The sequence below is a fragment of the Ranitomeya imitator genome, chromosome 8, assembly GCF_032444005.1.
Source record: "Ranitomeya imitator isolate aRanImi1 chromosome 8, aRanImi1.pri, whole genome shotgun sequence".
NCBI classification, from domain to species: Eukaryota; Metazoa; Chordata; class Amphibia; order Anura; family Dendrobatidae; genus Ranitomeya; species Ranitomeya imitator.
The window spans coordinates 14,304,191-14,326,479 of record NC_091289.1 but is presented as its reverse complement, the minus strand read 5'-3'; the positions used below and the strand labels follow the sequence as shown (position 1 = coordinate 14,326,479).

The 22,289-nt window shown below is 44.1% G+C and overlaps 1 protein-coding gene across 1 annotated transcript in view; it reads right to left on the bottom strand.

Annotated features, from left to right (window-relative positions):
- CELSR3 (cadherin EGF LAG seven-pass G-type receptor 3) overlaps positions 1-22,289 on the bottom strand; it is a 115,616-nt gene that overhangs the window by 27,109 nt on the left and 66,218 nt on the right. The window contains exons 4-12 of the mRNA XM_069736338.1: positions 16,075-16,190; positions 12,890-12,978; positions 12,392-12,549; positions 11,994-12,157; positions 5,059-5,184; positions 4,614-4,783; positions 4,296-4,481; positions 1,842-1,952; positions 1,503-1,671 (exon numbers count right to left, since the gene is read on the bottom strand). Of these exons, the coding sequence (XP_069592439.1) occupies positions 1,503-1,671; positions 1,842-1,952; positions 4,296-4,481; positions 4,614-4,783; positions 5,059-5,184; positions 11,994-12,157; positions 12,392-12,549; positions 12,890-12,978; positions 16,075-16,190 (1,289 nt within the window). The remainder of the gene's footprint in view (positions 1-1,502; positions 1,672-1,841; positions 1,953-4,295; positions 4,482-4,613; positions 4,784-5,058; positions 5,185-11,993; positions 12,158-12,391; positions 12,550-12,889; positions 12,979-16,074; positions 16,191-22,289) is intronic.

Genomic DNA, 22,289 nt, shown 5'->3' with positions numbered 1-22,289 from the left:
GCAGAGATTTTTAAAATGGGAAAAAATATAAACACAAAGGTCCACAATCATTAAAAACGGCGATTTAGGGTATGTGTCCACGTTCAGGATTGCATCAGGATTTGGTCAGGATTTTTCATCAGTATTTGTAAGCCAAAACCAGGAGTGGAACAATTAGAGGAAAAGTATAATAGAAACATATGCACCACTTCTGCATTTATCACCCACTCCTGGTTTTGGCTGAGAAATACTGATGAAAAATCCTGACCAAATACTGATGCAATCCTGAACGTGGACACATACCCTTATACTTCAGTCTTAGGCTATGTGCACACGTAGGAAAAGAGGTACAGAATTTTCTGCACAAAATCCGCATCTCCTGGCAGAATCCGCAGCTGCAGATTTGCCCCAGTTTTTATGCGGATTTTGTGCGGTTTTTATGCGGAATTGATGCGGATTTTGTGCGGATTTTCTGCAGTTTTTGCCACTGCGGAATTTTAACATGGAGGGGTGCAGAAACGCTGCAGATCCGCACAAAAGAAGTGACATGCACTTCTTTGAAATCCGCAGCAATTCCGCACTGATTTTTCTGCACCATCTGCACAGCTTTTTTTTTCCCATTGAATAACATTGTGCTGTACATCACAGTGCGAATCTGCAGCGTTTCGGTGCGGAAAAATCTGCATTCTGTGCACATAGCCTTAAAGACGCACGTCCCAAAATGATTTTATTTGCTAACCTGTCTAAATAAGTGTGTTATGTAATGTAAGTGCAATATAATACTCAGTGATCGCAGTCTTCCCCGGTGTCCAGCGCCGCTCCGGTCCTCTCCTGCCTCATGTGTCCGGCTCTGCGGACCACACTGGGGTTTATGGGACAACTAGAAGTCGATTCCACCATGTAACACTACGAAGCATCAGAACCAGGCTCCATAGCCTTAGATTGTACGGCTTTGTGCACGCCGAGTCTTTTCGCTAAGTTTTTGGAGCGCTCAAAAACTCTGTGTGCACAAATCCTAAAAGCGACTTCCGGCTTACATATAACCCCCAGCGTCAGACACGTGAGACATAAGAGGCCCAGAGCGCCGGTGAAAACCTGGGAAGATGGCGATCGATGACTATTTTATTGCATCCACACTACATATATTTAGAATGGCTTAGGGCAAAACATTTTTCTATAAGAAGCGAGCTCGTATTTTCACTGAATTTGGTGCATCTTTCAACTACCGTGCGCCACTGACAAAAATACATTTCTTTCTTAGTTTTTGCCACAAAAGGCGTAAACTATGATGAGTCGTACGCACAACTGGCCACGCAATGTCCCACCCAACCTTCACCCACTGTTCAAAATGCCAAAAGTCGCAAAAGTGGTCATTACACACAGCTTGAGGAGTTCAAGGGGAGCTGTATACGTGATCTGCAGTGAGCTCCCCCTAGTGGCAGCTGCAGGCAGATAGGATTATGTCATCAAGATAAAAAGAAGACAGGAAAATGCAGAATTTACCTCCCTGACACAATACTCACCAGGATGACAGATGCAGACATAGCCCAGCCACGTGTCCACACAGGAGCTGTTCCCCTGGCAGGGGTTAGAATCGCACACGTTGGTGACGTTGCAGCCATTCTTAACATTCACAAGGTTTGCTGGCTTGGGAAAAGTGATGCCGCTGGGTGTGTCACCGAGGCGCAGCCCCTAAAGTGCAACAAGAAGCACCAGTAAATATACACAATATAGGTCATTTTCAGCATGAAAGTTATTTAAAGGGGAATTCCACATATATCTGTTTATACAAAAGGTAAAAGCCGTGGTGCTCTTTATAGAAAGAGAATTGCATTTTGTGATAGAGGCGGGTATATCCTCACCTGTATGCAGCCTTCCAGGCCATTCTGTACCTCCTGAGCTGACAAAACGCCTCCCACATAAAGGTGTTTAACCCTCAGTCCATGGAGCTCATTCCCCACATTCACAGTGTCCTACAAAATGAAAGAAAATACATTAGAAACCCAATTCTAAAAGCGGTAGTCCAGGTTTAGAAAATCATGGGTGCCTTCTTGAAGAAACAGCTCCACCCATGTCCACAAATTGTCTCTGGTATTACAGATGAGAATGAAGCTTAGCTGCAATACCAAACACAGCCTGTGGACACGGGAGGAGCTGTTACTGGAAAAAAGCAGCCACGATTTTTCACAACTCTTTGAAAACTTGCCTTACAAAAATTTCTGCAACTTTGTAATACACTTTGCATTTTAATTTATCACCATTTTCTAAATATATGGTAAATCAAGCAAACTGCGTCACTCCGGCTGCTGGCTGTCAGGGCATGCTGGGAGCTGTAGTTTCACAACAGCTAGTGTGCCACAGGTTGCTAATTCGATAATGTGTTATTTTACACTATAAAGGCACAGATGATTGGCCTCGGGGAGACCAAAACATCCAACACCGCGGAGACACCATCACGTGTTTCTCAACGCAGTGATTCCAGAACACTGCCCCCATCCCTTATGGGAAATATGCAGATGCATGTAAAGAAGCTGCGGAGACACCATCACGTGTTTCTTGACGCAAGCAGTGAATAGCCAGGCCTTTCCCCGGGAAGGAACAACCACGGGAAGGGCAGCATCCTATGAAGGAAAGCCACCTATGCCAAGCATGGTATCCATCCACAGACAGCTGTTTCGGGGTTTTTGCCCCTCATCAGTGTGGAGTAGGAATCTGGCTATTAGGAGCAGTGCCTAGTAAAAAGGCTATAAAGGCACAGATGATTGGCCTCGGGGAGACCAAAACATCCAACACCGCGGAGACACCATCACGTGTTTCTCAACGCAGTGATTCCAGAACACTGCCCCCATCCCTTATGGGAAATATGCAGATGCATGTAAAGAAGCTGCGGAGACACCATCACGTGTTTCTCGACGCAAGCAGTGAATAGCCAGGCCTTTCCCCGGGAAGGAACAACCACGGGAAGGGCAGCATCCTATGAAGGAAAACCACCTATGCCAAGCATATGCCATTTTTACTAGGCACTGCTCCTAATAGCCAGATTCCTACTCCACACTAATGAGGGGCAAAACCCCCGAAACAGCTGTCTGTGGATGGATACCATGCTTGGCATAGGTGGCTTTCCTTCATAGGATGCTGCCCTTCCCGTGGTTGTTCCTTCCCGGTGAAAGGCCTGGCTATTCACTGCTTGCGTCGAGAAACACGTGATGGTGTCTCCGCAGCTTCTTTACATGCATCTGCATATTTCCCATAAGGGATGGGGGCAGTGTTCTGGAATCACTGCGTTGAGAAACACGTGATGGTGTCTCCGCGGTGTTGGATGTTTTGGTCTCCCCGAGGCCAATCATCTGTGCCTTTATAGCCTTTTTACTAGGCACTGCTCCTAATAGCCAGATTCCTACTCCACACTGATGAGGGGCAAAAACCCCGAAACAGCTGTCTGTGGATGGATACCATGCTTGGCATAGGTGGCTTTCCTTCATAGGATGCTGCCCTTCCCGTGGTTGTTCCTTCCCGGGGAAAGGCCTGGCTATTCACTGCTTGCGTCGAGAAACACGTGATGGTGTCTCCGCAGCTTCTTTACATGCATCTGCATATTTCCCATAAGGGATGGGGGGCAGTGTTCTGGAATCACTGCGTTGAGAAACACGTGATGGTGTCTCCGCGGTGTTGGATGTTTTGGTCTCCCCGAGGCCAATCATCTGTGCCTTTATAGCCTTTTTACTAGGCACTGCTCCTAATAGCCAGATTCCTACTCCACACTGATGAGGGGCAAAAACCCCGAAACAGCTGTCTGTGGATGGATACCATGCTTGGCATAGGTGGCTTTCCTTCATAGGATGCTGCCCTTCCCGTGGTTGTTCCTGCCCGGGGAAAGGCCTGGCTATTCACTGCTTGCGTCGAGAAACACGTGATGGTGTCTCCGCAGCTTCTTTACTTGCATCTGCATATTTCCCATAAGGGATGGGGGCAGTGTTCTGGAATCACTGCGTTGAGAAACACGTGATGGTGTCTCCGCGGTGTTGGATGTTTTGGTCTCCCCGAGGCCAATCATCTGTGCCTTTATAGCCTTTTTACTAGGCACTGCTCCTAATAGCCAGATTCCTACTCCACACTGATGAGGGGCAAAAACCCCGAAACAGCTGTCTGTGGATGGATACCATGCTTGGCATAGGTGGCTTTCCTTCATAGGATGCTGCCCTTCCCGTGGTTGTTCCTTCCCGGGAAAAGGCCTGGCTATTCACTGCTTGCGTCGAGAAACACGTGATGGTGTCTCCGCAGCTTCTTTACATGCATTTTACACTATAAGGCCATACCTGGTAGAAGCCATAATCCAAGTTGATGGTGATAACATAACGCGTTTCACGTCCACTCCGCACATCACGTAACTCCATCTGCAGATCGTGCCACCTCCCGTCATTCACCTGCATCTGGTCCAGCAGGAGGACAGACGCTCTGCTAGAGCCACGGCCGACGGAGAACGAGACGTGTCCAGAAACCAGCTGCAAGGAAAGATACATACCTGACATGGGGCAAATACTAATACAAAATAGTCTTTAGTAAGGGACAAATAAAAAGCAATCAATCACCTGTAGAATGCAAGACAATCAGAAACGTATATACAGTCTGCTTACCTGGCATTGAATGGTGGTATATTGGCCAGCATGCACCTGCAGCAGCAACCCATCAGCACGGCGGGTTCGGAAAGACAGTCCCATAAACCACGGGATGGAGATTTTCACCTCATTTTTAAAGTCCCAGGACAGAATTCCACTCCCATTGAAATGATAGGGATGATGCATTGCTAAGAAGGGGAATGGTTTTAAATAAAATATCTTAATACTAAGCTTAACCACGCCTTAATCTAAAACCTGCATTTCCAGTTTATGGCCACAAGAGGGCAGCAGATTGCCTCTTCTTTCTGAGTCATGCAGAGTTTATGCACAGTTACAACTCCCATCATCCACAAGATCATAGCCCTGATCTTTTTATTGTAATGTCTTAATTTTATAAGGAAATACATAAATATATATATAAAAAAATCCACCATAAAAATAAAAACAATGTGCATGAACTCACCAATCTTGCAGTCCTTTCCTCCAAAACCTAATGGACAATCACAAGTGTACGTGCCCCAACCTAATGTGCAGTTGCCTCCATTTTTGCAGGGGTTAGGATCACAAAATAACTGCTTTGCGTTACATCCTGACAAAAGAAAAACACAAACATTATGAATTGGAATAGAAATGGGATAAAAATAGTAAAAGTGAACATGGCTGGGGGTTGTAGTCCATGGAAAGTTTATTTTGTAGTGCTAGGGAACGTTCGTGTATACTTCAACCTGATTTCAACAACATTTCGCACTAAAATTGACATGTGATCACACAGACTTCAATGACATTGGGACAGCCCTAATCAAATCGGTGGGATTTCAACCCACCCATCATCACTTTATGACTGGTGGGGGTCCGATCTTTGGGACCTACACTGATTCTAAGAATCAAAAGACTGATTTAGTGGCGTGTCCTCCTCTCTGCAGCTGGGAGATCAGACTCTCACCAATTACAGTCATGGCCAAAAGTATTAACACCCCTGCAATTCTGTCAGATAATACTCAGTTTCTTCCTGAAAATGATTGCAAACACAAATTCTTTGGTATTATTATCTTCATTTAATTTGTCTTAAATGAAAAAACACAAAAAATTGTCCTAAAGCCAAATTGGATATAATTCCACACCAAACATAAAAAAAGGGGGTGGATAAAAGTATTGGCACCGTTCGAAAAATCATGTGATGCTTCTCTAATTTGTGTAATTAACAGCACCTGTAACATAGTAACATAGTAACATAGTAACATAGTTAGTAAGGCCGAAAAAAGACATTTGTCCATCCAGTTCAGCCTATATTCCATCATAATAAATACCCAGATCTACGTCCTTCTACAGAACCTAATAATTGTATGATACAATATTGTTCTGCTCCAGGAAGACATCCAGGCCTCTCTTGAACCCCTCGACTGAGTTCGCCATCACCACCTCCTCAGGCAAGCAATTCCAGATTCTCACTGCCCTAACAGTAAAGAATCCTCTTCTATGTTGGTGGAAAAACCTTCTCTCCTCCAGACGCAAAGAATGCCCCCTTGTGCCCGTCACCTTCCTTAGTATAAACAGATCCTCAGCGAGATATTTGTATTGTCCCCTTATATACTTATACATGGTTATTAGATCGCCCCTCAGTCGTCTTTTTTCTAGACTAAATAATCCTAATTTCGCTAATCTATCTGGGTATTGTAGTTCTCCCATCCCCTTTATTAATTTTGTTGCCCTCCTTTGTACTCTCTCTAGTTCCATTATATCCTTCCTGAGCACCGGTGCCCAAAACTGGACACAGTACTCCATGTGCGGTCTAACTAGGGATTTGTACAGAGGCAGTATAATGCTCTCATCATGTGTATCCAGACCTCTTTTAATGCACCCCATGATCCTGTTTGCCTTGGCAGCTGCTGCCTGGCACTGGCTGCTCCAGGTAAGTTTATCATTAACTAGGATCCCCAAGTCCTTCTCCCTGTCAGATTTACCCAGTGGTTTCCCGTTCAGTGTGTAATGGTGATATTGATTCCCTCTTCCCATGTGTATAACCTTACATTTATCATTGTTAAACCTCATCTGCCACCTTTCAGCCCAAGTTTCCAACTTATCCAGATCCATCTGTAGCAGAATACTATCTTCTCTTGTATTAACTGCTTTACATAGTTTTGTATCATCTGCAAATATCGATATTTTACTGTGTAAACCTTCTACCAGATCATTAATGAATATGTTGAAGAGAACAGGTCCCAATACTGACCCCTGCGGTACCCCACTGGTCACAGCGACCCAGTTAGAGACTATACCATTTATAACCACCCTCTGCATTCTATCACTAAGCCAGTTACTAACCCATTTACACACATTTTCCCCCAGACCAAGCATTCTCATTTTGTGTACCAACCTCTTGTGCGGCACGGTATCAAACGCTTTGGAAAAATCGAGATATACCACGTCCAATGACTCACCGTGGTCCAGTCTATAGCTTACCTCTTCATAAAAACTGATTAGATTGGTTTGACAGGAGCGATTTCTCATAAACCCATGCTGATATGGAGTTAAACAGTTATTCTCATTGAGATAATCCAGAATAACATCCCTCAGAAACCCTTCAAATATTTTACCAACAATAGAGGTTAGACTTACTGGCCTATAATTTCCAGGTTCACTTTTAGAGCCCTTTTTGAATATTGGCACCACATTTGCTATGCGCCAGTCCTGCGGAACAGACCCTGTCGCTATAGAGTCACTAAAAATAAGAAATAATGGTTTATCTATTACATTACTTAGTTCTCTTAGTACTCGTGGGTGTATGCCATCCGGACCCGGAGATTTATCCATTTTAATCTTATTTAGCCGGTTTCGCACCTCTTCTTGGGTTAGATTGGTGACCCTTAATATAGGGTTTTCATTGTTTCTTGGGATTTCACCTAGCATTTCATTTTCCACCGTGAATACCGTGGAGAAGAAGGTGTTTAATATGTTAGCTTTTTCCTCGTCATCTACAACCATTCTTTCCTCACTATTTTTTAAGGGGCCTACATTTTCAGTTTTTATTCTTTTACTATTGATATAGTTGAAGAACAGTTTGGGATTAGTTTTACTCTCCTTAGCAATGTGCTTCTCTGTTTCCTTTTTGGCAGCTTTAATTAGTTTTTTAGATAAAGTATTTTTCTCCCTATAGTTTTTTAGAGCTTCAATGGTGCCATCCTGCTTTAGTAGTGCAAATGCTTTCTTTTTACTGTTAATTGCCTGTCTTACTTCTTTGTTTAGCCACATTGGGTTTTTCCTATTTCTAGTCCTTTTATTCCCACAAGGTATAAACCGCTTACACTGCCTATTTAGGATGTTCTTAAACATTTCCCATTTATTATCTGTATTCTTATTTCTGAGGATATTGTCCCAGTCTACCAGATTAAGGGCATCTCTAAGCTGTTCAAACTTTGCCTTCCTAAAGTTCAATGTTTTTGTGACTCCCTGACAAGTCCCCCTAGTGAAAGACAGGTGAAACTGTACAATATTGTGGTCGCTATTTCCTAAATGCCCAACCACCTGCAGATTTGTTATTCTGTCAGGTCTATTAGATAGTATTAGGTCTAAAAGTGCTGCTCCTCTGGTTGGATTCTGCACCAATTGTGAAAGATAATTTTTCTTGGTTATTAGCAGAAACCTGTTGCCTTTATGGGTTTCACAGGTTTCTGTTTCCCAGTTAATATCCGGGTAGTTAAAGTCCCCCATAACCAGGACCTCATTATGGGTTGCAGCTTCATCTATCTGCTTTAGAAGTAGACTTTCCATGCTTTCTGTTATATTTGGGGGTTTGTAACAGACCCCAATGAGAATTTTGTTACCATTTTTCCCTCCATGAATTTCAACCCATATGGACTCGACATCCTCATTCCCTTCGCTAATATCCTCCCTTAAAGTGGACTTTAGACAAGACTTTACATAGAGACAAACCCCTCCTCCTCTCCGATTTTTACGATCCTTTCTAAACAGACTGTAACCCTGTAAGTTAACTGCCCAGTCATAGCTTTCATCTAACCATGTCTCGGTTATTCCCACTATGTCAAAGTTACCTGTAGATATTTCTGCTTTTAGTTCTTCCATCTTGTTTGTCAGGCTTCTGGCGTTTGCGAGCATGCAGTTTAGAGGATTTTGTTTTGTTCCAATCTCCTCACTGTGGATTGTTTTAGAAATGTTCTTACCTCCCTTCTGAGTATGTTTTCCTGGGTCGTCTTTGTTCGAGTCTAATGTTTTTCTTCCCGTCCCCTCTTCTTCTAGTTTAACGCCCTCCTGATGAGTGTAGCGAGTCTTCTGGCGAATGTGTGTTTCCCAGGTTTGTTGAGGTGTAGTCCGTCTCTGGCGAGGAGTCCATCATACCAGTAATTCACACCGTGGTCCAGGAATCCAAATCCTTGTTGTCTGCACCATCGTCTTAGCCAGTTGTTTGCATCAAGGATCCTGTTCCATCTCCTGGTGCCATGCCCGTCTACTGGAAGGATAGAAGAAAAAACTACCTGTGCATCCAGTTCCTTTACTTTCTTCCCCAACTCTTCAAAGTCCTTGCAGATTGTCGGTAGGTCCTTCCTTGCCGTGTCATTGGTGCCAACATGTATCAGAAGAAATGGGTGGACGTCCTTGGAGCTGAAGAGCTTTGGTATCCTATCGGTCACATCCTTGATCATCGCACCTGGAAGGCAGCATACTTCTCTTGCAGTTATGTCCGGTCTGCAGATGGCTGCTTCGGTGCCTCTCAGTAGTGAGTCTCCCACCACCACCACTCTTCGTTGCTTCTTGGCTGTACTTTTTGCTGTCACTTGTTGCTGTGTGCCCTTTTCTTTTTTGCTTGCTGGTATTGCTTCATTCTTAGGTGTGCCATCTTCATCCTCTACAAAGATTTGATATCGGTTCTTCAGTTGTGTGGTTGGTGATTTCTCCATGGTCTTCTTGCTTCTTTTGGTCACATGCTTCCACTCATCTGCTTTTGGAGGTTCTCTGACACTTTTTGCACCTTCTGTGACCAGTAGAGATGCTTCTGTTCTGTCTAGAAAGTCTTCATTCTCTTTGATGAGTTTCAAAGTTGCTATTCTTTCTTCCAGACCCCGCACCTTTTCTTCTAAAAGGGCCACTAGTCTACACTTCTGACAGGTGAAATTGGATTCTTCTTCTGGTCGATCTGTGAACATGTAGCACATGCTGCAGCTCACCATGTAGGTTGTCACATCTGCCATGTTGCTACTAGATCCTGCTGACTTGCTGTGTGTTTTCCTTCTTGTGTAATCTACTCAGCCAAGCTCTCTTGCAATAATGTCCTACAGGCAAAAATTCGCGCGCCTTAAGGTTTGGTGATGCTTTCGAAGCAGCTGGTCCCGGCTGTACCCAACGATCTTCTAGCTTAGGGAGACTTCGCTTCTCCCAGAAGGCACCTGGAATATGCAAATTAGCCTCCTGAAGCTTGAATCCCTGGTTTGGTGATGCTTTCGAAGCAGCTGGTCCCGGCTGTACCCAACGATCTTCTAGCTTAGGGAGACTTCGCTTCTCCCAGAAGGCACCTGGAATATGCAAATTAGCCTCCTGAAGCTTGAATCCCTGGTTTTGTAACTTACCTGTGGCACCTAACAGGTGTTGGCAATAACTAAATCACACTTGCAGCCAGTTGACATGGATTAAAGTTGACTCAACCTCTGTCCTGTGTCCTTGTGTGTACCACATTAATAATCTAAATAATAATAATAATCTTTATTTTTATATAGCGCTAACATATTCCGCAGCGCTTTACAGTTTTTGCACACATTATCATCACTGTCCCCGATTGGGCTCACAATCTAGAATTCCTATCAGTATGTCTTTTGAATGTGGGAGGAAACCGGAGTGCCCGGAGGAAACCCACGCAAACACGGAGAGAACATACAAACTCTTTGCAGATGTTGTCCTGGGTGGGATTAGAACCCAGGACTCCAGCGCTGCAAGGCTGTAGTGCTAACCACTGCGCCACCGTGCTGCCCACATTGAGCATGGAGAAAAGAAAGAAGACCAAAGAACTGTCTGAGGAGTTGAGAAACCAAATTGTGAGGAAGCATGAGCAATCTCAAGGCTACAAGTCCATCTCCAAAGACCTGAATGTTCCTGTGTCTACCGTGCGCAGTGTCACCAAGAAGTGTAAAGCCCATGGCACTGTGGCTAACCTCCCTAGATGTGGACGGAAAAGAAAAATTGACAAGAGATTTCAACGCAAGATTGTGCGGATGTTGGATAAAGAACCTCGACTAACATCCAAACAAGTTCAAGCTGCCCTGCAGTCCGAGGGTACAAGAGTGTCAACCCGTACTATCCGTCGGCATCTGAATGAAAAGGGACTGTATGGTAGGAGACCCAGGAAGACCCCACTTCTTACCCCGAGACATAAAAAAACCAGGCTGGAGTTTGCCAAAACTTACCTGAAAAAGCCTAAAACGTTTTGGAAGAATGTTCTCTGGTCAGATGAGACAAAAGTAGAGCTTTTTGGGCAAAGGCATCAACATAGAGTTTACAGGAGAAAAAAAGAGGCATTCAAAGAAAAGAACACGGTCCCTACAGTCAAACATGGCGGAGGTTCCCTGATGTTTTGGGGTTGCTTTGCTGCCTCTGGCACTGGACTGCTTGACCGTGTGCATGACATTATGAAGTATAAAGACTACCAACAAATTTTGCAGCATAATGTAGGGCCCAGTGTGAGAAAGCTGGGTCTCCCTCAGAGGTCATGGGTCTTCCCGCAGGACAATGACCCAAAACACACTTCAAAAAGCACTAGAAAATGGTTTGAGAGAAAGCACTAGAGACTTCTAAGGTGGCCAGCAATGAGTCCAGAGCTGAATCCCATAGAACACCTGTGGAGAGATCTAAAAATGACAGTTTGGAGAAGACACCCTTCAAATATCAGGGAACTGGAGCAGTTTGCCAAAGAAGAATGGTCTAAAATTCCAGCAGAGCATTGGAAGAAACTCATTGATGGTTACCGGAAGCGGTTGGTCGCAGTTATTTTGGCTAAAGGTTGTGCAACCAAGTATTAGGCTGAGGGTGCCAATACTTTTCTCTGGCCCATTTTTGGAGTTTTGTGTGAAATGATCAATGTTTTGCTTTTTGCTTCATTCTCTTTTGTGTTTTTTCATTTAAGACAAATTAAATGAAGATAATAATACCAAAGAATTTGTGATTGCAATCATTTTCAGGAAGAAACTGAGTATTATCTGACAGAATTGCAGGGGTGTCAATACTTTTGGCCATGACAGTATAAAGTGATGGCATATCCCAGTGACATGGGATCACTTTATAGGGTAGGAGTAGTCATTTAAGTCAACATCTACTTTATTTTTTTTACCATCTTAAGATGATGACAGAGAAGAGGCCATAAAGATAAGAGGATACATCCTAAATCGTGCGTCCTACCTGCAGAGGTTCCATTATTTGCTATGTACGACGCCAGGTCAATCTTTCTGCTATCAATATACAGATCCTTCATGCATCCTATGAACTCTCTGTGCGTCACCGGGAAGTTTTCAGGGAGATTGGGAACCCCCCCGAGAAGAAGAGGACCTGTGAGATCCAGGGACCTGCAAGGAAGGAGAAACGCCATGTTACTGGAGTCATACAGAGGGACGCACAAGCACAGCCACCTCTCCATTCACAGTGGTCGCCTCAGCAGGAAGGGAGGGGACCAATATCAAACATCGGACACGCCGTACATGTCTGATATAAGGTCGTCTCCCAATCCAAACCCCCAAACTGGATTGTCCATCTGACCAGAGATTCACTGACGCAGGTACAAGGGATTATGATCATCTTACTTTTTGGAACTGGACTGGACTCCTTCGGCAGCACACGTATAGTTTGCGATCTCATTGCTGAACTTCAAGGCCACAAAAATGTCGCAATCATCCACCGCCAGCACAGCTACTTTCTCCTTAGAGGGTCCTTGGGCCACCCCCATAGATCCCGTCTTAGGCTAAAAAATAACATCACAATACATTAAATCTGTCACTTTGAGATGCCCCATTCTGTTGTCCATTAAGGCCGCGACTGCAGCCAAAAAATGAGACGTCACTCAACTCTTCCAGAACCTCGGATGACAACCCCTGCCAATTTCTGCATTTCTATCTAGATTTACCATCCAAGACTCTGGGAAACGAGCTGAGCCGGCGGCCATATTGGTTCTCACCCAGCTTTTTTAAAGACAGATATAAGCCATTTTTTTTATGAGAAGGGCAACTTAAGAATTTAATGGGGTTCGGTAGAGTGAAATGGTGAATAAGAGCGAAAATAATGAAGCCAGCGACTTCTCCTACCTTGTTGTAGTAGCGGAGCTGGACCGTGTGCCATTTGCCGTCGCTGACCCCTCCAGGGACATACGGGGCCACTAGGGTGCTGGATTCACCTATAAATCAGCCAATAACAGTTCACTGACTCCACTGCTTGTTATATAGAGGGTCCCGCATCAGTGGGGAAGGTGCTTAATCCTGCCCAGGCCACCCTGATAAAATGAATGCAAGGTGCGGTGCTGTCTGAGCCCGATCCTATCTGCCCCATTATATGGTAACAGATGTCCTGCTCGTGAGGGTGATCATCCCATTTCTCCAGCCTCCATCAGGCAGGGGTAATTAATAAGAGCAGACGATGTCTATCTTGTCCATTAATGACAACCTCAGCTCTGCGTTAGAACACCGCAGATCCACAACCGCACGTTTCTGCCAGTTATACAATAGCAATTAAGAGGTTAGGAAAAAGCTAAATCTGCTCGTTGTCTGGGCCGCGGCTCCTCTGTCACAATGTGGGAAGATTTACAGCATCGGTTACTGCCTCTAAAGTGGCCATCAATCTGCAGTGTGTGGCCCCCAGCACCACAAGCCACGCAAACAGGACGGGCCGAGCCGCTGCTAATGCACCATTTATCCACAGGTTTCACCAACATGTCTGTGTCCAGGCCCGATGCTGGATGGATGGGACCGTCAGGATTATGAATGCTTTCCAAACTGAGATTATTACATCCGACATCAGACTCATAACAGGAAATATTCACAACACCAAGGAGTATTCATCACTGTGTATACTGGGAAAGGACGAGAGGGGACAGAGGAGACCCCGAGAATATCCCCCTCCTATAACTCTTCATCTCTAAACCCAGCTCTGGAGTATAATACAGGATGTAACTCAGGATCAGTAATGTAATGTATGTACACAGTGACTGCACCAGCAGAATAGTGAGTGCAGCTCTGGAGTATAATACAGGATGTAACTCCGGATCAGTAATGTAATGTATGTACACAGTGACTGCACCAGCAGAATAGTGAGTGCAGCTCTGGAGTATAATACAGAATATAACTCAGGATCAGTAATGTAATGTATGTACACAGTGACTGCACCAGCAGAATAGTGAGTGCAGCTCTGGAGTATAATACAGAATATAACTCAGGATCAGTAATGTAATGTATGTACACAGTGACTGCACCAGCAGAATAGTGAGTGCAGCTCTGGAGTATAATACAGGATGTAACTCAGGATCAGTAATGTAATGTATGTACACAGTGACTGCACCAGCAGAATAGTGAGTGCAGCTCTGGAGTATAATACAGAATATAACTCAGGATCAGTAATGTAATGTATGTACACAGTGACTGCACCAGCAGAATAGTGAGTGCAGCTCTGGAGTATAATACAGAATATAACTCAGGATCAGTAATGTAATGTATGTACACAGTGACTGCACCAGCAGAATAGTGAGTGCAGCTCTGGAGTATAATACAGAATATAACTCAGGATCAGTAATGTAATGTATGTACACAGTGACTGCACCAGCAGAATAGTGAGTGCAGCTCTGGGGGATAATACAGAATATAACTCAGGATCAGTAATGTAATGTATGTACACAGTGACTGCACCAGCAGAATAGTGAGTGCAGCTCTGGAGTATAATACAGGATGTAACTCAGGATCAGTAATGTAATGTATGTACACAGTGACTGCACCAGCAGAATAGTGAGTGCAGCTCTGGGGTATAATACAGGATGTAACTCAGGATCAGTAATGTAATGTATGTACACAGTGACTGCACCAGCAGAATAGTGAGTGCAGCTCTGGAGTATAATACAGGATGTAACTCAGGATCAGTAATGTAATGTATGTACACAGTGACTGCACCAGCAGAATAGTGAGTGCAGCTCTGGGGTATAATACAGGATGTAACTCAGGATCAGTAATGTAATGTATGTACACAGTGACTGCACCAGCAGAATAGTGAGTGCAGCTCTGGAGTATAATACAGGATGTAACTCAGGATCAGTAATGTAATGTGTGTACACAGTGACTGCACCAGCAGAATAGTGAGTGCAGCTCTGGAGTATAATACAGGATGTAACTCAGGATCAATAATGTAATGTGTGTACACAGTGTCTGCTCCAGCAGAATAGTGAGTGCAGCTCTGGAGTATAATACAGAATGTAACTCAGGATCAGTAATGTATGTACACAGTGACTGCACCAGCAGAATAGTGAGTGCAGCTCTGGGGTATAATACAGGTTGTAACTCAGGATCAGTAATGTAATGTATGTACACAGTGACTGCACCAGCAGAATAGTGAGTGCAGCTCTAGAGTGTAATACAAGATGTAACTCAGGATCAGTCATGTAATGTATGTACACAGTGACTGCACCAGCAGAATAGTGAGTGCAGCTCTAGAGTGTAATACAAGATGTAACTCAGGATCAGTCATGTAATGTATGTACACAGTGACAGCACCAGCAGAATAGTGAGTGCAGCTCTGGAGTATAATACAGGATGTAACTCAGGATCAGTAATGTATGTACACAGTGACTGCACCAGCAGAATAGTGAGTGCAGCTCTGCGGTATAATACAGGATGTAACTCGGGATCAGTAATGTATTGTATGTACACAGTGACTGCACCAGCAGAATAGTGAGTGCAGCTCTGGAGTGTAATACAGGATGTAACTCAGGATCAGTAATGTAATGTATGTACACAGTGACTGCACCAGCAGAATAGTGAGTGCAGCTCTGGGGGATAATACAGAATATAACTCAGGAACAGTAATGTAATGTATGTACACAGTGACTGCACCAGCAGAATAGTGAGTGCAGCTCTGGAGGATAATACAGAATATAACTCAGGAACAGTAATGTATTGTATGTACACAGTGACTGCACCAGAATAGTGTGTGCAGCTCTGGAGTTTAATACAGGATGTAACTCAGGATCAGTAATGTAATGTATGTACACAGTGACTGCACCAGCAGAATAGTAAGTGCAGCTCTGGGGTATAATACAGGATGTAACTCAGGATCAGTAATGTAATGTATGTACACAGTGACTGCACCAGCAGAATAGTGAGTGCAGCTGTGGAGTATAAAACAAGATGTAACTGAAGATCAATATTAGATAAGTAATATATGGATTCACAAAGTGAGAGAGAAACATTTTATCAATCTCTTCTTCACACCAAATGTAACATGCAGCACAGACCTGTGGAGTATTTCAGCTGTACTTGTCCGTCGTTAATCTCTACTGCAATAAAGTCATGCTTCTCATTGAGACGTCCATTATAAAACAAGAGGCCATTCTTCTCTTTAGTGGCAAATCTGAACAGAAATAGAAGAAAAATCAGATTTATACATCTATTATCATCAGATATTTCTCTTACTGTGTTTTATCAGTTATTATAGCACATTGCTGTAAGGAGAGTCTGTTGCTTCAATGGGTTGCCGGCCATCAGAGTGTACACACAGGTTATGCTGGGAGCACACTGTGTCTGCCCTCCTTTCCGATACACATCGGAAGCTTTAGGCGCCAGATGCGACCATTCACCAGACAGAGGCTGAAGATGTGTTCTTTCGGCCTCCGCCAGGCCAGTATGTGCCTGCATGGCATGTGTTTAATTGTATAGGAAAGCACAACAGATTGCACCTTCCTATACAGAGGGCTACTGCAAAGAAACATCCACCAGACAATGGTAATGTAATGTATGTACACAGTGACTGCACCAGCAGAATAGTGAGTGCAGCTCTGGGATATAATACAGGATGTAACTCAGGATCAGTAATGTAATGTATGTACACAGTAACTGCACCAGCAGGATAGTGAATGCAGCTCTGGGGTATAATACAGGATGTAACTCAGGATCAGTAATGTAATGTATGTACACAGTAACTGCACCAGCAGGATAGTGAGTGCAGCTCTGGGGTATAATACAGGATATAACTCAGGATCTGTAGTGTAATGTATGTACACAGTGACTGCACCAGCAGAATAGTGAGTGCAGCTCTGGGGTATAATACAGGATGTAACTCAGGATCAGTAATGTATGTACACAGTGCCTGCACCAGCAGAATAGTGAGGGCAGCTCTGGGGTATAATACAGGAGGTAACTCAGGATCAGTAGTGTAATGTATGTACACAGTGACTGCACCAGCAGAATAGTGAGTGCAGCTCTGGGGTATAATACAGGATGTAACTCAGGATCAGTAGTGTAATGTATGTACACAGTGACTGCACCAGCAGAATAGTGAGTGCAGCTCTGAGGTATAATACAGGATGTAACTCAGGATCAGTAATGTATGTACACAGTAACTGCACCAGCAGGATATTGAGTGCAGCTCTGGGGTATAATACAGGATGTAACTCAGGATCTGTAGTGTAATGTATGTACACAGTAACTACACCAGCAGAATAGTGAGTGCAGCTCTGGGGTATAACACAGCCTGTAACTCAGGATCAGTAATGTAATGTATGTACACAGTGACTGCATCAGCAGAATAGTGAGTGCAGCTCTGGGGTATAACACAGGCTGTAACTCAGGATCAGTAATGTAATGTATGTACACTGTGACTGCATCAGCAGAATAGTGAGTGCAGCTCTGGGGTATAATACAGGATGTAACTCAGGATCAGTAGTGTAATGTATGTACACAGTGACTGCACCAGCAGAATAGTGAGTGCAGCTCTGGAGTATAACACAGGCTGTAACTCAGGATCCGTAATGTAATGTATGTACACAGTGACTGCACCAGCAGAATAGTGAGTGCAGCTCTGGAGTATAATACAGGATGTAACTCAGGATCAGTAATGTAATGTATGTACACAGGGACTGCACCAGCAGAATAGTGAGTGCAGCTCTGGGGTATAATACAGGATGTAACTCAGGATCAGTAATGTAATGTATGTACACAGTGACTGCACCAGCAGAATAGTGAGTGCAGCTCTGGAGTATAATACAGGATGTAACTCAGCATCAGTAATGTAATGTATGTACACAGTGACTGCACCAGCAGAATAGTGAGTGCAGCTCTGGGGTATAATACAGGATGTAACTCAGGATCAGTAATGTAATTTATGTACACAGTGACTGCACCAGCAGAATAGTGAGTGCAGCTCTGGAGTATAACACAGGCTGTAACTCAGGATCAGTAATGTAATGTATGTACACAGTGACTGCACCAGCAGAATAGTGAGTGCAGCTCTGGAGTATAATACAGGATGTAACTCAGGATCAGTAATGTAATGTATATACACAGTGACTGCACCAGCAGAATAGTGAGTGCAGCTCTGGGGTATAATACAGGATGTAACTCAGGATCAGTAATGTAATGTATGTACACAGTGACTGCATCAGCAGAATAGTGAGTGCAGCTCTGAAGTATAATACAGGATGTAACTCAGGATCAGTAATGTAATGTATGTACACAGTGACTGCATCAGCAGAATAGTGAGTGCAGCTCTGGGGTATAATACAGGATGTAACTCAGGATCAGTAATGTAATTTATGTACACAGTGACTGCATCAGCAGAATAGTGAGTGCAGCTCTGAAGTATAATACAAGATGTAACTCAGGATCAGTAATGTAATGTATGTACACAGTGACGGCATCAGCAGAATAGTGAGTGCAGCTCTGGGGTATAATACAGGATGTAACTCAGGATCAGTAGTGTAATGTATGTACACAGTGACTGCACCAGCAGAATAGTGAGTGCAGCTCTGGAGTATAACACAGGCTGTAAGTCAGGATCAGTAATGTAATGTATGTACACAGGGACTGCACCAGCAGAATAGTGAGTGCAGCTCTGGGGTATAATACAGGATGTAACTCAGGATCAGTAATGTAATGTATGTACACAGTGACTGCACCAGCAGAATAGTGAGTGCAGCTCTGGAGTATAATACAGGATGTAACTCAGCATCAGTAATGTAATGTATGTACACAGTGACTGCACCAGCAGAATAGTGAGTGCAGCTCTGGAGTATAATACAGGATGTAACTCAGCATCAGTAATGTAATGTATGTACACAGTGACTGCACCAGCAGAATAGTGAGTGCAGCTCTGGAGTATAATACAGGATGTAACTCAGCATCAGTAATGTAATGTATGTACACAGTGACTGCACCAGCAGAATAGTGAGTGCAGCTCTGGGGTATAATACAGGATGTAACTCAGGATCAGTAATGTAATTTATGTACACAGTGTCTGCTCCAGCAGAATAGTGAGTGCAGCTCTGGACTATAATACAAGATCAGTCAAGTTTAGCAATATACCGGTATTTGATTTTTTTCTCTCCAATGAATGTTATTTAATTCTATTCTTTTTATACAATAACTAACCATTTTAATTAGTGCTCTGAAGGATGTTAGTAAGATTTCGATGTACGGTAATTGTGCCCCTGTCAGCAATGCGATGTTTTGTTGGTAAATCTATTTATGAAGTCTGATACATTATGGATTGTGCACTTTACAATAGTCTCTGATACTATAAAGATTTCAGTACAATTTTCACCACAGGAAAAATCAGAGGAGATGGAAAGGTATTAAGGCGGAGGATGTCCAAATCCGTCTTTGGAGATTGCGCTCTGGTGGGGAGACGAGCTGTGACCTTTAGTTGAAATGTTCTTCTATGGAGATTAAGCAGTTAGACATTGACAAGAAATTAATGTTTTTCCTTTAGCCTGAACTGTTCCCTTCTGCCGAGTCACTCAGCTCTTATTATCGCACCGAGCAGGATCCTTTCCCTTGGTCGCGTGGAGGTTTTAATGGCCTTTGCTTAAGAGGGTCAAGTGGTTCAAGAGCGTCATTAACACATAAATATCTATGAGGAGAAATGACAATGTAGAATACGACCTTGAATATCATGATGGAGGCTGATGATATCGGATACCTGCCCAACACATGACATGAGGGATCCGTGCAGGCTGTGGCAGCACTTGTGGTCAGATCCACGGGCTGACATCATGGAAGACCTAATGGTTATAGGTTGGCAGAAAAATCATATTCTATTACGGCACGAAAATGTAGTCTCCGTCCTGTCGATTGGATTGATCCATGTTAATGTGAGAGAATGGAGCAGCTGTCATGGAGCAGCTGTCATAAGTTCCATTTCTGTGATTACCAGGAGGACTAAAGGAAGCATCATGATGTCCCCTTCCCCAGGCAAGGGAAACAGAAGCAGTGTAATTCATCCCAATCATGGAGCTGGTATGAGAGGGGTAAAGGTCTATAAAGAACGTCTCTCACTCTGGAGGACCTGCCACTTTACTGCACGGCATGGACAGCTCATTAGTTTCAAAGGATAACATGTAATATTTCAACTCCCCAGTGGTGGCGCTGCAGGGAAATTGAGCACTTGGTGTCAGGCTCTTCCGATGATTAGAGCTGATCACTAGAGCAGAAGTCTTTGTGATCAAACTTTTATCCAAAGTAAGCAACATTTTTGGAGGGGTATTCCCATCAATGATGACCAGTGGGGGTCCGACCTCTGGGATATCCTTCTTCTACGTATTTTGCAGAGCAGCACCCCCGGCTGACCAACTGTGACCTCATTCAGTAAAGTGGTGCAGCACTAGCTCGGGTCAGTAGCCCCGTCATTCTAAAGGATCGGTTGGGGTCCCAAGGTTCGGGGCCCACCAGTCACAATTCATCGCCTTATAAGACTTGACACACTATGGGGCGACTACGGGGTCCTGGAGAAGATGGAGTCCAGCCTTGGTTAGTCCCTTTCCCCTTTGCTGTTGTTTGAGTAGAGTGGCCATTGTTTTATTGCACGGCTCTCCTATAATTTATCCCGCTATGTTATACCGGCCTCAGGACGCCCCCGGGAGAGATGTTATTAAACGCGACCTCTTTAGGGCAGGAGATTAAATTTGCAGACTGAAAAGCTCATATAAAATATCCTCCTAGATAATCAAATCTAATAAAATGTGACAAAAGTAATAAAAGATAGAACAGACTAATTACCGCGTCTATGGACTGGAGCAGCTGGAATATCCAGCATTTACATACCACAAGAAGCAATCAGCGGCTGCTCTGCAGAACTCCGGGGGCACTGCCAGTCTGGGGCGCAGAGGGAGCACAAAATCTAGTGCCATGCCTCATACCTCTTATTTTCCCATAAGCTTCTCTTGGGAGAAATATGTGGGAAACTGAGATTGTGGTGGTGGTCAAGGCGAAATCTGATGAATTTTTGTGCTTATAGCCGTCATTATGGGGGCACTATTGCTGATCCTCACACTGAAGCACTATAGCTGTAATTATGGAGGCACTAGGGCTGATCCTCATACTGAAGCACTATAGCTGTAATTATGGGGGCACTGTGGCTGATCCTCATACTGAAGCACTATAGCCGTCATTATGGGGGCACTATGGCTGATCCTCATACTGAAGCACTATAGCTGTATTTATGGAGGCACTATGGCTGATCCTCACACTGAAGCACTATAGCTGTAATTATGGGGGCACTGTGGCTGATCCTCACACTGAAGCACTATAGCTGTAATTATGGGGGCACTATGGCTGATCTTCACACTGAAGCACTATAGCTGTAATTATGGGGGCACTGTGGCTGATCCTCACACTGAAGCACTATAGCCGTCATTATGGGGGCACTATGGCTGATCCTCATACTGAAGCACTATAGCTGTAATTATGGGGGCACTATTGCTGATCCTCACACTGAAGCACTATAGCTGTAATTATGGGGGCACTGTGGCTGATCCTCACACTGAAGCACTATAGCCGTCATTATGGGGGCACTATGGCTGATCCTCATACTGAAGCACTATAGCTGTAATTATGGGGGCAGTATGGCTGGTCCTCACACTGAAGCACTATAGCTGTAATTATGGGGGCACTGTGGCTGATCCCCATACTGAAGCACTATAGCTGTAATTATGGGGGCACTATGGCTGATCCTCATACTGAAGCACTATAGCTGTAATTATGGGGGCACTATGGCTGATCCCCATACTGAAGCACTATAGCTGTAATTATGGGGGCACTATGGCTGATCCCCATACTGAAGCACTATAGCTGTAATTATGGGGGCACTGTGGCTGATCCTCATACTGAAGCACTATAGCTGTAATTATGGGGGCACTATGGCTGATCCCCATACTGAAGCACTATAGCTGTAATTATGGGGGCACTATGGCTGATCCCCATACTGAAGCACTATAGCTGTAATTATGGGGGCACTATGGCTGATCCCCATACTGAAGCACTATAGCTGTAATTATGGGGGCACTATGGCTGATCCCCATACTGAAGCACTATAGCTGTAATTATGGGGGCACTATGGCTGATCCCCACACTAAAGCACTATAGCTGTAATTATGGAGGCACTGTGGCTGATCCTCATACTGAAGCACTATAGCTGTAATTATGGGGGCACAGTGGCTGATCCTCATACTGAAGCACT